Raw genomic sequence first — 12,998 nt, 5'->3', positions numbered from 1 at the left:
TTTTTTTTCCTCTCAGTTGGCTCCGTCATCTCCTTTATTTACACACGCACACACACATACACACACATATACACACATGTTGTGTATACCTACCTAGTTTTAACCAAACTTGCTCATTTACACTGGTTAATTTCTGTATTGTATTTGGTTTAGGTATTGCCTTGATTGCTGACATAATACTTGTATATAAAAGCGTATCAAAAGGTAATGTATGTTTTAGTTTTAAAAAATAGAGAAAAAGGAAAAAAGGGAAAGAAAAGAAGAAAGAAAGAAAGAAGAAAAAAAAAATACAAAAAAATGTAATCATTTTTTCGGGGGGAGTGTACAAACGCATCCTGTCCTCCCCCCCTTTTTTTTAGTTTGAACTTTATTTTCGTCATTTTCCTTGTTACACACATATTCATTTCCCTTTTTATCATTCATCATGAATGGACGTGAATGTCACGTGAGCAGCGGCTCAAAAGTAAAGAAAAAAAACTTTTTGGGGGTAGCAATGTCTTTCAAGATGAATCTAGTGACCAATGTACCTTCTTTAACAAAGGCATTAGTGTCTACTCTATTCTGTGTCTCAGTTGGCTGTTATGTTTATATTTATCGTACAAGTCTTGATGAACCAAAGCAAGCAGTCTGTCCTTTTATTGGACTAGTGCCAGGATTGTAAATGTCACTTGTTCATCATATACATCTATATTCATCTTTTTAGTATATTTTATGCACCTTGGACATTGTTGACAGCCACTTTCTATGAAAATAACCCTTTTTCAGTAAGGAACAACCTGACTCATAAATTGTATGTGTTAACAAGCCATTAGCTTACATTTAGTATTATTGTATTGTTATTCTGTGGAAAATACCTGGAACGGGCTTGGGGATCAAGAGAATTATTAAAGTTCATTGTCATCACAGCTATTTTATCCAACATCGTCACCTGGTTTGGCTTAGTTTTCACTTTTTATCTATCAGGAGACGACACTTATTTGTAAGTTGACCACACTTGTTATCAGAATCTATTGTTTATAGCTGTATACAGATATCAAATACAAATCAATGGTATGGCGGGCGTATTCTCAGCATTCTTAGTTGCCTTTAAGCATCTAGTGCCTGAACATCGTCTAGCTATCCTAGGAGGCAAAATATCTATTCGTGTCAAGGTTGGTTTCTTTACATGTGTATGATAAATGACGTATTGTTGATGTTCTTTAGAATTTGTTGGGTGTAGCTACGGCCGTTAGTATTGCTAGTCTTATCTTGATGAAAGCGATCGTATTTTATAATTTAGTGAATATTGGATGGATCATAGGTTGGATTTATATTCGATTCTTTAAATATCAAGATGGTATCCAAGGTGATCAAAGTGAAGCATTTGCTATCCATACCTTCTTTCCGGAATTCTTACAGTAAGAATCATTTTACAACGTTATTGTTATAGTAACGATATACATATATAGTCCTGTTGTCATGGTGATCTCTAATCATGTCTACGATCTTCTTGTCAAGTTAAAATGTTGTAAACCAGGCGCACGCAGTTATCGAGATCTCGAATTAGGCAATACTACACCTCAACCAGGCTCAGCCCGTGCAGAAGCAGAAAGGAGAAGGTAAATGTGTAGTTATGCATTATTTTAAGTTATTTATAACCCCTCTTTTTTTTAAGGGCACTGGCATTAAAAGCACTGGATATGCGATTATCTAAACCACAAGAACCTACCTCGGATAATTCCGTTATTTTTGATGCAGATGAACACAAGTAATCTCTAGAGAGATCTGCTTTGCCCCCCCCCTTTTTTTTAATAATAATGATAACATGACAACATTATAAATATATACAATTATATATCCCCCTATATATAAACATTTCATTTCCCTTTTATGCTCATTCCTTTTGAAACAGTGTCATATCTTGGGGGTGTGGTACAAACGGAACTATGGCTATTTATTGATGCTGCAGGCACGCGCAGACATGACGCTGACTATGGCAAGTGACATTCGCGCAGTTTTAATTACACAAACTAGTCGTGTGTCTGGAATCTCAAACACAAGAATACAGTTGATGAATATGCATCATAGATATTGAAATGAGAGAGTGGATATACCGTTATTCTTTCAACGCGCCAACACAAGAGAAAACACAGTACAAATTTGGTTATATAAAGGCAGCCATTGCGGCTCTAAGAACGGAACACACGCACAGAGAGAGGGGATAGAGGGAGAAAGAAAGAGAGCATCGTGTTTCAGGTAATTCTCCAAGTGTTTCAATGTTGTGTCATTAAAGAGGAAATTATTTTTTCTTCCATGTTATGCCAGTTAATAATGATAAAGAGAAGCCATAATTTATACAGCTCATTGGGTACACATCCACAAGGATTCAAGTATTTAGTAAGAATATACTTTTTACAAGAATATCCCTTTGTTAAAAACCTTTCATGGTATTTTGATTGACTGCATTTTATTCAGAAATTATTCGCACACTGATAGAAAAGAAAAAGACAGCAAATGATGATAAAAGAGAGCCCATCAAAAGTAAAAAGAATGATCATTTATTACATTAAATACTTGTATCAAAAGAGGAGAGTTTATAAAAAAGAGAGAAACAAGAAAAGTACGTAAACTTGTCAAGTGCTGACCACATTATAAGGAGTCTCTTCCTCCTGTTTTCTCAAAAAAGATGAAGCTCGCTTTATATATTATTATACGCTATCAAGCTGGAAATAATAAAGAAAATATTGATTAAAGTGCAATTGCTGATCTGAAAAAAGTGTATCTATAGATTAGCAACATATCGATTTTGAAAAAAGTTTAGTATCCTAAAAGTGCTGCATCAGTTTTATTCATAAATATGTTAGACGAAAGAAAGCAAATTTTACTTTAAAGCATTGTCTATAAATCATGTAAGCCGCTGCTGTAACTCCTCGTTTATCTTGACCACCTGTTCCTTTGAAATATCGAGCACTACTTTTTTTTTTTTTTTTGTTTCTTACTGTTCACACAAAGAGGACGCACAATTGATAATTATTACAAAGGAAAAAGGGACAAAAGGAACATCGATGGCTCCCTCCTGACCCAAGATATATCCTTGCCCCGTTGTGGCATAGTTGCATTCGATAATATAAATAGAGCGCATGGATTAGAATAGACAATGACAGGCATTCACTTTCTCTTTATTGATTTCTTTTCAATCAAAGAAAGGACCGCTCTCCCAAAGTCTCCAAATTTGGAACTATAACCCGATCAGTCCAGGTGTTTGACTAGCCTTTTTTTTTCTGCAACTTTTATGCCATTACAACGTGAAAGAATTCCTTTATAAGGAGGAGGGTTTATGGAGCCTTTGCTGGCAATAAAAGGAACAAAAAAAGAAGAAAGAAACAGGTTTACAAGAAACAGCCACAATTCCATCAAGAGTAGCTGTTGATCATGTATGTTAAAGAAGGATTGGAGGATCGACTAATTACAGTACGTCGAAAGACAGAAAGCAGATGCCTCATGTTAATTAACTAAATATTTCTCGGCACTTGAGCTTTTATAAATGATAATGACCAAATAAGTAACAATCATGGATCTCAAAAGTCATATAAGAAAGAAAGGGGGGACCTTTTTGTTGAATATGTATGTATTTGGTCTTATTATCATGCAGAAAGATTAACCCCTCCTTCCATGCTGATATATACTCTTGTTTGTTGAATGACTCAAAAGAGTAGTTTGACGTGTAACACTGTAAATATGCATAAAGACATGCATTTATATTAATATGGTGTTATTATCAACCCCCTTTTTTTTCTTTTTTAATTTTATTTTAAATAAAGAATTAATATCCTTTTTGCTTCAAAGATACACGTAGATGCTGTTTGGAGCAATCTGAGACACGAATATAACACTTTGTTTTGGTTATCTACTCATATTTATTAATATAAATATACACACATTATCTTATATTTACCTTTTTCTTATCAGTCAGTTTTTTGGTAGGATAATAATCATTTGTGTGAACCTCAATATCTGTATCATATGGTGCATTCACCACTACAAAGGATTCACGTTCTGCATTAATCATGAGTTCAAATCTTGTTAGATCATCAAGAGTAAGATAACAATCAGATCCATTTGACATGAGAACCCGCTCGATGTCAAGGTCGACTTGTTGCTTGATACCGTTCAGTTGTTTATATTCTTTTTCTAAGCTTTGGTTTTGATTCTTTAATGACTGAAGTCGTTGTTGAAGTTTAGTTATCTCACATGTATCCTGCATGTTTCCTCTGTTTCTATATTAGTATCACAAGATAGATAAAGTCGTATACTTACATCCATTGTACGTGATTTTTTGAATTCTTTTCAATCAATTGAATGCCTTCGAGTACATTTGTGATATCATAGATACGCCTCTTTTGTACCTTTAGCTGTGATGCGGCACAATTCAAGTCAAGGTCGCCATGAGCGCTTGAGCGAAGTAGTGCAATGAATTTTTTGGTTAATAGACCAAGAGATGAATCGTATCGACATGTCGAAGTCATTGTGTGCTGTGCTACAGATACACAAAAATTACATTTTGACTTTTTATCAAAGGATATCACTTACTGTTCTCCTTTGAGCAAATGGTTGAATAGTTGTTATTCATTACTTTTTTGTGTAAAGAAGAAGAAAGGAAAAAAGAAGAAAAAGTGATTTTAATAGAAAAGTTAATTTAAAAATAAGGAGGGAAAATAAAAAAGGAGGGAAAAAATATACACATACAAATGCATGATGGCCATACAACCTGTAAACTTACTTTGTGACATTTCTTTATTGTTTTTACTACTCTATTTTTGATATTTCAATGACAAACTATTGTTATATATCTTTTTTTTATGCGTAATTATAATAAACATGTGGTCTGAAAAGGCATTCATGCGGATGGTCTTGATTGTTTGTGTGGCAATCGATTTCTCTCCTTGTATACATACTCATTCATTGTCCATTTGCGTGACACTTGTTTAAACAACATTTAATCTATTTATAACCATGTTATCTTGATCTTCTGTCAGTCCTTTTCTTTTCCTCCCCTTTCCTTCATCTCTCTCTCTCTCTCTCTTTCTTTTGTCTCCTTGTGTGTGTATCCATCTGTCCAGACTCATTATCAAGGGCGCTTCTTTCCCCCTTACTTTCATTTTATGCATGCAACCGGTCTTTATATGTTTAAGATAATATTTCGTATGTTCTTTCCGTCTAATCTCCCTCTCTCTATAAACCCGTTGATATCCTACCTTCATTTTTGTGTGTGTGTGTGTGTATATACAAAAGAAAGGAGGGAAAAAATAAAAGTATCATTGGTCCATTCAATCAAGCCATGTGCGCTTGCATATGTTTATTTATACGTCTTCACATAAAATCATTGCATGATTCACGCCCAAAGAAACATCAAGCACCTTTCTATCTACATTCACGCGACTAGGCACAAACGCATGTTCATGATGACCTAGTCCTAATCGACCACTAGGCCCATTCAGCCCCCATGTATAAAGTTGTCCATCGTCTACAAAACAAATTAGGCTCAATATTGTGTACACATGCACCTACCTGTCAGAGCTGCTGCGTAATCTGTTGAGGCGTACACTTTGACAACTTTTTCTAATCCCTTTATTTCCTTCAACTCTAAACTTTCGATCATTTCAGGGCCAAGACCAAGAGCGCCATAACCGCATGAGTGAACATGACCGTCCTCAGTCAAGACGATTGAGAAAGGACCTCCGGCTGCCACATCCATCACCCGACCTATGTTGACTTTTAATGGCTCTAGAATCTACTATATGGTAAGGGCGTATACATATTCTGATTACCCATTTCTTATTTACCCTGTCAATCTTCTTTCCCTGCATGCCCTGACCATACTCCGAGTTCCCCCAGGTCCAGAGTGTATGTTTGTTTGTGAGTAGGAGAGTGAAATCTGTTGAAGACGATAGTTTTTTTATTGAACAGTTGATGGACACTTGACTCGGAATGTCCTTATCATCACACCCTTGTCCTAGTTGTCCATCAGCACCCCATCCCATAGCGTAGACAAGATGATCTACATAAAAGTTATAACCTTATGAATATGATTGATCATCTTACCTGTGGCTAATACAGTATTGTCTAGACCACAGACAATGTGCTCAATCACTCCATCCAGTTCCACCTTTTGTAATGTACTTTCTGCAGCTAGCTCTCCTGGCACCGTGTTCTTGTTTTTTCCTATTCCCAATTGTCCATACATGTTATTGCCAAACGAATACAGCTGAGTTTCTATATCAACATTAACATCTGTTTCCCCTTTCCCCCTTCTTCTCCTTTTTTTCTTTACTTTTATTCTTTTCTGTTACAACATGTGAATGCTCTCTTCCGCACGCCAAGAATTTTATCTTGTTCTCCTTGTCACTGTAGATCTTTGATCCACCTCGATTGGAAATTTTGCCATTTCCTAATTGTCCACTCTTATTCAAACCAAAGCTATATACACTATTCACGTCTGTACCAAGGAGAGAATGACCCCAACCAGCGGCCAAATGCGTCACAGTCTCGTCTTTCTAGCAAAAAAGCAATTAGCTTTTTTTTTTCTTTTCTTTTCTTGAATTACAGGTAAAGCATAATCATCCAATTGTTTCAAAAGCTGAGGTTTATTCAATACTCTATCCATGGAACCCTTCAACAAGGGTAACGCCTGCGTTTGTCCCCAACCATACAAAACTGTTCTATTCAATCTCTGCATTTTCTTCCAAAAAAAAAAATGGCGTTGACAGGAGCCCTGAATGTCGTATTTTCCCTTTTTTAGCGCCAAATTTACTTTTTCGGCTTCTGGGTTTCATTGAGTTCTTTGATTTATTTTGCCCACGCTACATTTTTGTTCAATGCCCCCCTCTCTCTTTCTCTCTTCTATATGACTACTAGTATTCGTTCACTGACTGATCGCCTTGCTCGCTTTGCACTTTATGAGTGTACTGCCGATTTATCTCACTTGCATCCTAAAGAACACGCTGCCTTGAAACACTTGGTCAAGGCAGGCAGGTATATTGATCAACTCTACATGAGACAGGCATGGTCAGGCAATGAAGCACTTCGCGAGAAGTTACAAAAGGAAGGTAATAAGGACTTGTGCACCTTGTTTGAAATGTATAAAGGACCTTGGGTAAGTATAATATATGTATAAGAACATCAATGCTTACACTCAGTAGGCACGTGAAGACGACAATGCTGTATTTGTAGACGGTGCTCCTAAACGTCCTGAAGGTGGAAATTTCTATCCTGAAGACATGTCAAAGGAGGAATTCGAGAGCTGGGTAGCTACTTTGCCAGAAGAAGAACAGAAGCGAGCCAAGAGTTATTATACCGTCATCAGACGCGACGACAAGGGGCAGCTCAAGTCAGTGCCTTATTCAGAAGCCTTCTCTGATCTCTTAAAGCCTGCAGCGGCTCATATTCGCGATGCTGCTGAGGAATTAAAGGATGTGTACGAAAAGGGACATGAAGGAACTAATATTTATGAATTTTTAACTTCTCGTGCCAAGGCATTTGAAACCAACGACTATATGGATTCTGAACTTGATTGGCTCCGGCTTGGCAAATTCAATAATCTCGAAATCACGCTTGGCCCTTATGAACAGTACACAGATGGTCTCTTTACATTCAAGAGTGCTTATGAATTCTATATTCATGTTCGTGACGCTCATTCATCTCGTTTACTCGAAAAGTTCTCCGACCTTCAGTTTGTTGAAGATCGTTTGCCTATTCCTGAAAAGTATCGCAATAAGGACCTGGTCGTTGCCCCTATCGTCGTCGTCAATCAACTCTTTTCTGCTGGTGATGTCGCTGTAAGTTGCATCTTTGTGTTTGTCTGTGAAACTAAATATGATTAGGTTCCCATGACTGCTGCATACAATCTTCCAAACGATGAAGAAGTCATCAAGAGAGGAGGATCTAAACTGGTGTTGATCAAGAATGTTCAAGAAGGAAAATTCGAACATGTCCTCAAGCCCATTGCGGGTCAGATCCTGGCCAAAGACCAACTTCAATACTTGAGCAAAGATGCATTCACTACACACGTTTTGCTTCATGAAGTATGTCATAGCAATGGTCCTCATCATACCCTCGATGGACACACCATCCGTTCAAAGCTACAAGAACATCACTCTGCCTTTGAAGAAGCCAAGGCTGATATTGCTGCTCTTTTTGCAGCTGATATCATGGTCGATTGTGGCACCATTGACAATGTCACCCAAGAGCAATTCTGGGTCACATTCTTAGCTTCAGCCTTCCGATCGATTCGATTTGGTATTCAAGAAGCGCATGGATTAGGTCAAGCCATGCAACTGAACTACCTAGTAGAAAAGGGAGGCTTTATTTATGATGATCAAGATAAAGTGTTCCGTGTTGACTTTGAAAAGATTCGTTCAGCTGTCTCTGATTTGACACACGATATCTTGGTGCTTCAAGGAGATGGTGATAAGCAGGCAGTCACCGCCTTTTTGAAAAAGTATGGTGTATTGGATGTAAACACAAAAGATGCTCTGGATCGTATTGATCATGCTGGTATACCTGTTGATATTCGTCCTAGTTATCCTCTTTGTCAATAAACATATCATCTCCGAATTCTTCCAACATAAGCGTCAAGGCTCTTCTGGCTTCTTCTTCATCCTCTTCTTGTTCTTCTTCACTTTCTTCATTTTCTAAATGATCATTTTGTGTGATGGTTGTTATTGTCGTATCATCATCATTGTCTAGTTCTGTTGAGTATAAGGAATTGACACCTTTTACTTGTTCTTCTGTTACATTCTGCATTCTTACAAGTATATCATGTTGTTTCTATTAATATATGAGTTAGTTTGTATAATTCATAAATCAAAAACAAAGGTTTTACTTTTAAGTGTCCTAGTTTCTCAACCCATACTGCTCGTAATTGCTTTAGCATTTCATATTCGTTTTCCAGTTTGCTATAGATCTCGCTTGATCTATCACTAAAAGGGTACTTAGTCTTTCTCCTTTGTTTAGCTATGGTTATTCATACGCTGACTTGATTGACTTTGGTAATCGTGGTGGGGTATAGGACAAGTTTTGTTCTGCCATTTTTCAAAAAAAAAAAAAAAAAAGAAAAAGAAAAAAGCGTGTCACTTTAAATACAATAACAACAATGCGTACAAAAAGAAAAAGAAAGAGAGAGAGAATGAAAAATTCTTTGAATTTTGATGCAGGCTAAAGAAAGAAGCTTCAAAAGTTATTCGGATAGTTTTATTATTTCTTCTTCATTTCTCATTTTTTACACTTGTGTGTGCGCGTGTGTGTATTTGTGTGCGTGTGTTAAAAGAGCGTTATGAATAGACTCATGGAGGTAATATGAATAAAGGACGAATAAATACACTCCATTGATACATACAACAGGTAAAATCAAGATCGAGAAAAGGCACATTTGAAAGCAGATATGCCAAGCTGCATACATTGGGAAGTGGTAACTTTGGCAAAGTTTATTTAGTAGAAGAAAAAGCCACGGGGAAATTGGTAAGTTAGATTTAATAAACCACCACTTCTCTAAACTCTCCTTTAAAAGTGTGCTGCCAAGGTGGTCGATAAAAAGATATTCAAGGCAGGAGATCAAAAATTGCATGCAGAACGAGAGCAAAAGATCTGTGAAACGTTTGCCAAACGATTGACACATAAACATATCGTGCAGATCTATGATGTCTTTACAGAACAAGACTTGATATACATCATTATGGAATACGTTGAAGGTGGAGAATTGTTTCATAAGATAAGAGAGCAGAAAAGGCTGAACGAACGGTTGGCTCGTAAATGGTTTCGAGAGATTATTGAAGCAGTTGATTATATTCATGATGTACATTAATATACATTTATCCTATTATTTTAAGCTAAAAATCAATTGTCCCCCCTTAGAATAACATTGTACACAGAGATCTAAAACCAGAGAATGGCAAGTAGAAGAAAGAGAGATATAGAAAGAAAACTCTTGATTTCAATAGATCAAGACTAATTTGCAATATCCATAGTTCTCATCAACAATGCGTCTCAAGTACAACTGTGCGATTTCGGATTTGGAAATATGGTAAAGCAACGACGGGATATTCTAAGCACTTACTGTGGCAGTCCGTTTTATGCAGCACCGGAAATGGTCACTGCCACACCTTATGAAGGTCCGCCTGCTGATCTATGGAGCTGTGGAGTCATCTTGTTTGCCATGTTGACAGGATCCTTACCTTTTCAAGCTGATCAAATGCCAGAACTGTTTAGAAAGATTAAAGCAGGAGAATATCAGATACCCTCTCAAACACCAAGTAAAGCAGCTGACTTGATACGACGACTACTCTGTGTAGATGCTCGAAAACGAATTACAGCCAAAGAATGCTTACTACACCCTTGGCTTACAGCAGAAGATGAGGAACCAAGACGACTGACTGGCCATAGCTCACCTCAATCGATCTTGACCTATTCTTACCACCCTCCTTATTCCCCACCAAAATTCAAAGTCGTCTCAGAAGAGACACTGTCGTCTGCTGGTTTAGAGACCAAGCAACACTATTATCCAAATGTCGTCGCAGAAAAGAAATCGTTCTTTTTGCGCATGTTTAAAAGAAGGATGCAGATTGCGCCCACAGATAACCACTATAATGAGAAAAAGTTACTGAAGCAGCGCGTTATGGGTAAATTTAGAAGCTTGTTTGTTAGAAAATCATTACAACAGCCAAGAATGCTGGAATCTTAATTTATTTTGCCTCTTTTTTAATAATAAATCTACAAACGATTACTCCTTCAAGATGTTCTTTCGGATAAAGTTTGAAACAGTCTCAAAGACCACTAACAGAATACCACCTCCTGGACCTAATCTCAATACCTTGGGTAAGAATCCTCTGTACAATGAAGCGAATCTATTATAAAAGGGTTAATTACATGCTATACTTTCAAAACAATATATTACCCTTCTTCTCTAGCAACTAAAGCAACGGAAGGTAGTGTCCAGTTATATTTTCTGACACCAACACCGTTATAGCTTTGAATACGAGTCTTTACGACATCGATGGGTGTATTGAATGCGGTTGCTACGATACCACCAACAGTACCAGCAGCAAAGTTGGTAAGACGCTGTTGATTAGGATCCTAAACTTTGGATATTAGTTACCCCGATTTTCCCACTTTTCTTTATTATGTGTACCTTGGGTTTGGGCATCAAATCTTTCACTTTGAAAATCAGACCAAAATAAGCACCGTTCCAGACGGCATGACGCCACATGGTAGCTTCTAAACCATTGAATAAGGCCAATGTACCTTCTGCAGCAACGATCTTTCTAATAGTGTCGGCCGTTCCGTTGTATTTTCCCAACTACACAATATATGATTGTTCAAACTTGTCTGTTCTGTATTTTTTTTTTTCTTTTCCTTACGTTGGCCTTGTCTTGCATCCTCACTTTTACCAATTCAAATGGCACGATAATCACAGCTTCTGTCATACCTGCACTAACACCTGTCATGATCGATAAGGTCTGCGTAATCTTCTCAAAGCCAAAAAGCTTCTTGTAGATGGTGGTGTATTGTTCATTAGCAGCAAATTTGGTGGCACGCTTGGGTGCTTCGACCATGATGGGTGGTAAAATACCACGATATAAGGAACCAGGTCTGAGTTATATTGGTTTAGAAACGATACTATTCTTTTTCTTTTCTTTTGTAATTACCCTTCAGTCTTTATCATGGATGTCATTGTGCCGATAATGCCAGTACTCGTACCAGTACTTAATTGAGCTCTTGTCTTTACGACTTGAAGTAAATGAATACATGCAGTTTCTTTCCTTCTTATCGTACTTACCATCTAAAGGGTACATGACCAGAATTTCTGATACACCAGCAATAGCGCCAGCCAAGAACTGGAAACCAAAAGGCAAAGCTATACGAAAAAGTTTAGTTCATATGTTATGCATAACTTGTGCTTTACGTTTTTGAACAGCTTCAGGCATTCTAATCTATTTTAAGAAAGAAAGAAAGAAAGAAAGAGAGAGAAAGACGCAATAGATGAATCAGAGATCTTTTGTTAAACAAAAAACAGTCCGCGCTTTCTCTTTTTTTTCCCATCTACAGCCTACTTTTAATGAATTATGGACAATTTTTACTAAATTTGCCCAATCATATCCACTGTTGTATTCTATTCCACGTCAGATCGACTAATGTTAAATGGCCTGATTTGGCCAATAGAAAAGCGGAGCATATTGATGCTGAATTCATTTTTTAAAAAAAACCATATTCAAGTGGCTGTAGAAAGAGAACTACTGTAGCTTAAATATTATCATTAAAGCCTCATTTTCGATGCTTAGGATTGTATTTGTTTTATAATCTCTTAAAAGATCTCTTCCCCCACACAGACACAGTAGTCATAAAGTGTAACAAAGAGATCATCTTATCCTTTTTTCCTCTTTCACGTAACGCGTGTCTTTTATCCAAAAAGGAACCCAAAGCAATTACATAATAAGATACACTTTATGTGCATTATAACCTTTATTTTAATGAGACTCTGTCATCCTCTTTTTATCTGCTTTTTATCTGCTTTTATCAAAACGTTGAAGCATGCGCGCGTCTAATGGCGATTGATAATTTGAAGCTCAGACAGACAGTGAGGGGGAGTCACTCCCTTCCTTTCTTTTTTTTTTCCTTTCAAAAATGACAACCACACCAAGCTCACGATTTGGCGAGTTACCAACATTTGAACTACCTTCTTGTTTACAGTTTCTGAAATTAAAAAACTTTCCACTTAAAGTATATCCTGCTGTCAATGAACCCGAATTACTAAAGAAAGACACCTTGTTTGTTTATGGCCCTGGTAAATCTACATGGTTTGACGTAGATTGCTTACAGATTCAAGTATGGTTTTTTGTTATGGAAACTTTATAAAAAACACAATGCTAATGATTTTTTGTAGATGTATTTGAATTTTTGTGGTATTGATTATGATACATACAGCATCAATCAACCAGAAGCCTCGCCTTCAGGTTTGACACATTATT

General features: G+C 36.9%; 9 protein-coding genes across 9 annotated transcripts in view; 4 read left to right on the top strand and 5 right to left on the bottom strand.

Annotated features, from left to right (window-relative positions):
- The window catches only part of RHIMIDRAFT_313666 (TPR-like protein), a gene marked incomplete at its 3' end in the record, with an annotated part of 2,375 nt that extends 2,100 nt beyond the window's left edge, over positions 1 to 275 (bottom strand). The window contains exon 1 of the mRNA XM_023614881.1: positions 94 to 275. Coding sequence (XP_023465890.1) covers positions 94 to 175 — 82 coding nt within the window. The 5' untranslated portion in view covers positions 176 to 275. The remainder of the gene's footprint in view (positions 1 to 93) is intronic.
- Positions 276 to 493: 218 nt separating this feature from the next.
- RHIMIDRAFT_237998 (DUF1751-domain-containing protein) lies at positions 494 to 1,751 on the top strand (the record flags this gene model as incomplete). Its single annotated transcript, XM_023608867.1, has 7 exons — positions 494 to 657; positions 704 to 764; positions 813 to 979; positions 1,031 to 1,151; positions 1,204 to 1,397; positions 1,449 to 1,598; positions 1,655 to 1,751. 7 exons carry the CDS (start codon positions 494 to 496, stop codon positions 1,749 to 1,751), a joined length of 954 nt encoding a protein of 317 aa, XP_023465889.1.
- A 2,051-nt stretch (positions 1,752 to 3,802) lies between these two features.
- Positions 3,803 to 4,505, bottom strand: RHIMIDRAFT_237997 (uncharacterized protein; the record flags this gene model as incomplete). The annotated part of the gene is made up of 3 exons (XM_023608866.1): positions 3,803 to 3,886; positions 3,935 to 4,250; positions 4,297 to 4,505. The coding sequence occupies 3 exons, from the start codon at positions 4,503 to 4,505 to the stop codon at positions 3,803 to 3,805; spliced, it is 609 nt and encodes a 202-aa protein (XP_023465888.1).
- An 834-nt stretch (positions 4,506 to 5,339) lies between these two features.
- On the bottom strand, positions 5,340 to 6,715 carry RHIMIDRAFT_237996 (uncharacterized protein; the record flags this gene model as incomplete). Its single annotated transcript, XM_023608865.1, has 6 exons — positions 5,340 to 5,503; positions 5,548 to 5,770; positions 5,823 to 6,037; positions 6,082 to 6,252; positions 6,311 to 6,533; positions 6,584 to 6,715. The coding sequence occupies 6 exons, from the start codon at positions 6,713 to 6,715 to the stop codon at positions 5,340 to 5,342; spliced, it is 1,128 nt and encodes a 375-aa protein (XP_023465887.1).
- A 168-nt stretch (positions 6,716 to 6,883) lies between these two features.
- RHIMIDRAFT_251956 (MutT/nudix family protein) lies at positions 6,884 to 8,576 on the top strand (the record flags this gene model as incomplete). Its single annotated transcript, XM_023610906.1, has 3 exons — positions 6,884 to 7,132; positions 7,179 to 7,814; positions 7,860 to 8,576. The coding sequence occupies 3 exons, from the start codon at positions 6,884 to 6,886 to the stop codon at positions 8,574 to 8,576; spliced, it is 1,602 nt and encodes a 533-aa protein (XP_023465886.1).
- RHIMIDRAFT_237994 (uncharacterized protein) lies at positions 8,554 to 9,066 on the bottom strand (the record flags this gene model as incomplete). Its single annotated transcript, XM_023608864.1, has 3 exons — positions 8,554 to 8,805; positions 8,861 to 8,957; positions 9,008 to 9,066. 3 exons carry the CDS (start codon positions 9,064 to 9,066, stop codon positions 8,554 to 8,556), a joined length of 408 nt encoding a protein of 135 aa, XP_023465885.1.
- A 256-nt stretch (positions 9,067 to 9,322) lies between these two features.
- On the top strand, positions 9,323 to 10,714 carry RHIMIDRAFT_237993 (kinase-like protein; the record flags this gene model as incomplete). Its single annotated transcript, XM_023608863.1, has 4 exons — positions 9,323 to 9,328; positions 9,379 to 9,495; positions 9,545 to 9,782; positions 10,002 to 10,714. The coding sequence occupies 4 exons, from the start codon at positions 9,323 to 9,325 to the stop codon at positions 10,712 to 10,714; spliced, it is 1,074 nt and encodes a 357-aa protein (XP_023465884.1).
- A 39-nt stretch (positions 10,715 to 10,753) lies between these two features.
- On the bottom strand, positions 10,754 to 11,957 carry RHIMIDRAFT_237992 (putative mitochondrial 2-oxodicarboxylate carrier; the record flags this gene model as incomplete). The annotated part of the gene is made up of 7 exons (XM_023608862.1): positions 10,754 to 10,877; positions 10,928 to 11,106; positions 11,162 to 11,329; positions 11,391 to 11,622; positions 11,679 to 11,760; positions 11,810 to 11,887; positions 11,936 to 11,957. 7 exons carry the CDS (start codon positions 11,955 to 11,957, stop codon positions 10,754 to 10,756), a joined length of 885 nt encoding a protein of 294 aa, XP_023465883.1.
- Positions 11,958 to 12,654: 697 nt separating this feature from the next.
- Positions 12,655 to 12,998, top strand: part of RHIMIDRAFT_251952 (uncharacterized protein) — a gene marked incomplete at both ends in the record, with an annotated part of 1,050 nt that continues 706 nt past the window's right edge. The window contains 2 exons of the mRNA XM_023610905.1: positions 12,655 to 12,855; positions 12,914 to 12,983. Coding sequence (XP_023465882.1) covers positions 12,655 to 12,855; positions 12,914 to 12,983 — 271 coding nt within the window. The remainder of the gene's footprint in view (positions 12,856 to 12,913; positions 12,984 to 12,998) is intronic.

This window comes from Rhizopus microsporus (genome assembly GCF_002708625.1).
Source record: "Rhizopus microsporus ATCC 52813 unplaced genomic scaffold scaffold_9, whole genome shotgun sequence".
Lineage (NCBI taxonomy): Eukaryota > Fungi > Mucoromycota > Mucoromycetes > Mucorales > Rhizopodaceae > Rhizopus > Rhizopus microsporus.
This window is presented reverse-complemented; position numbering and strand designations above follow the sequence as displayed.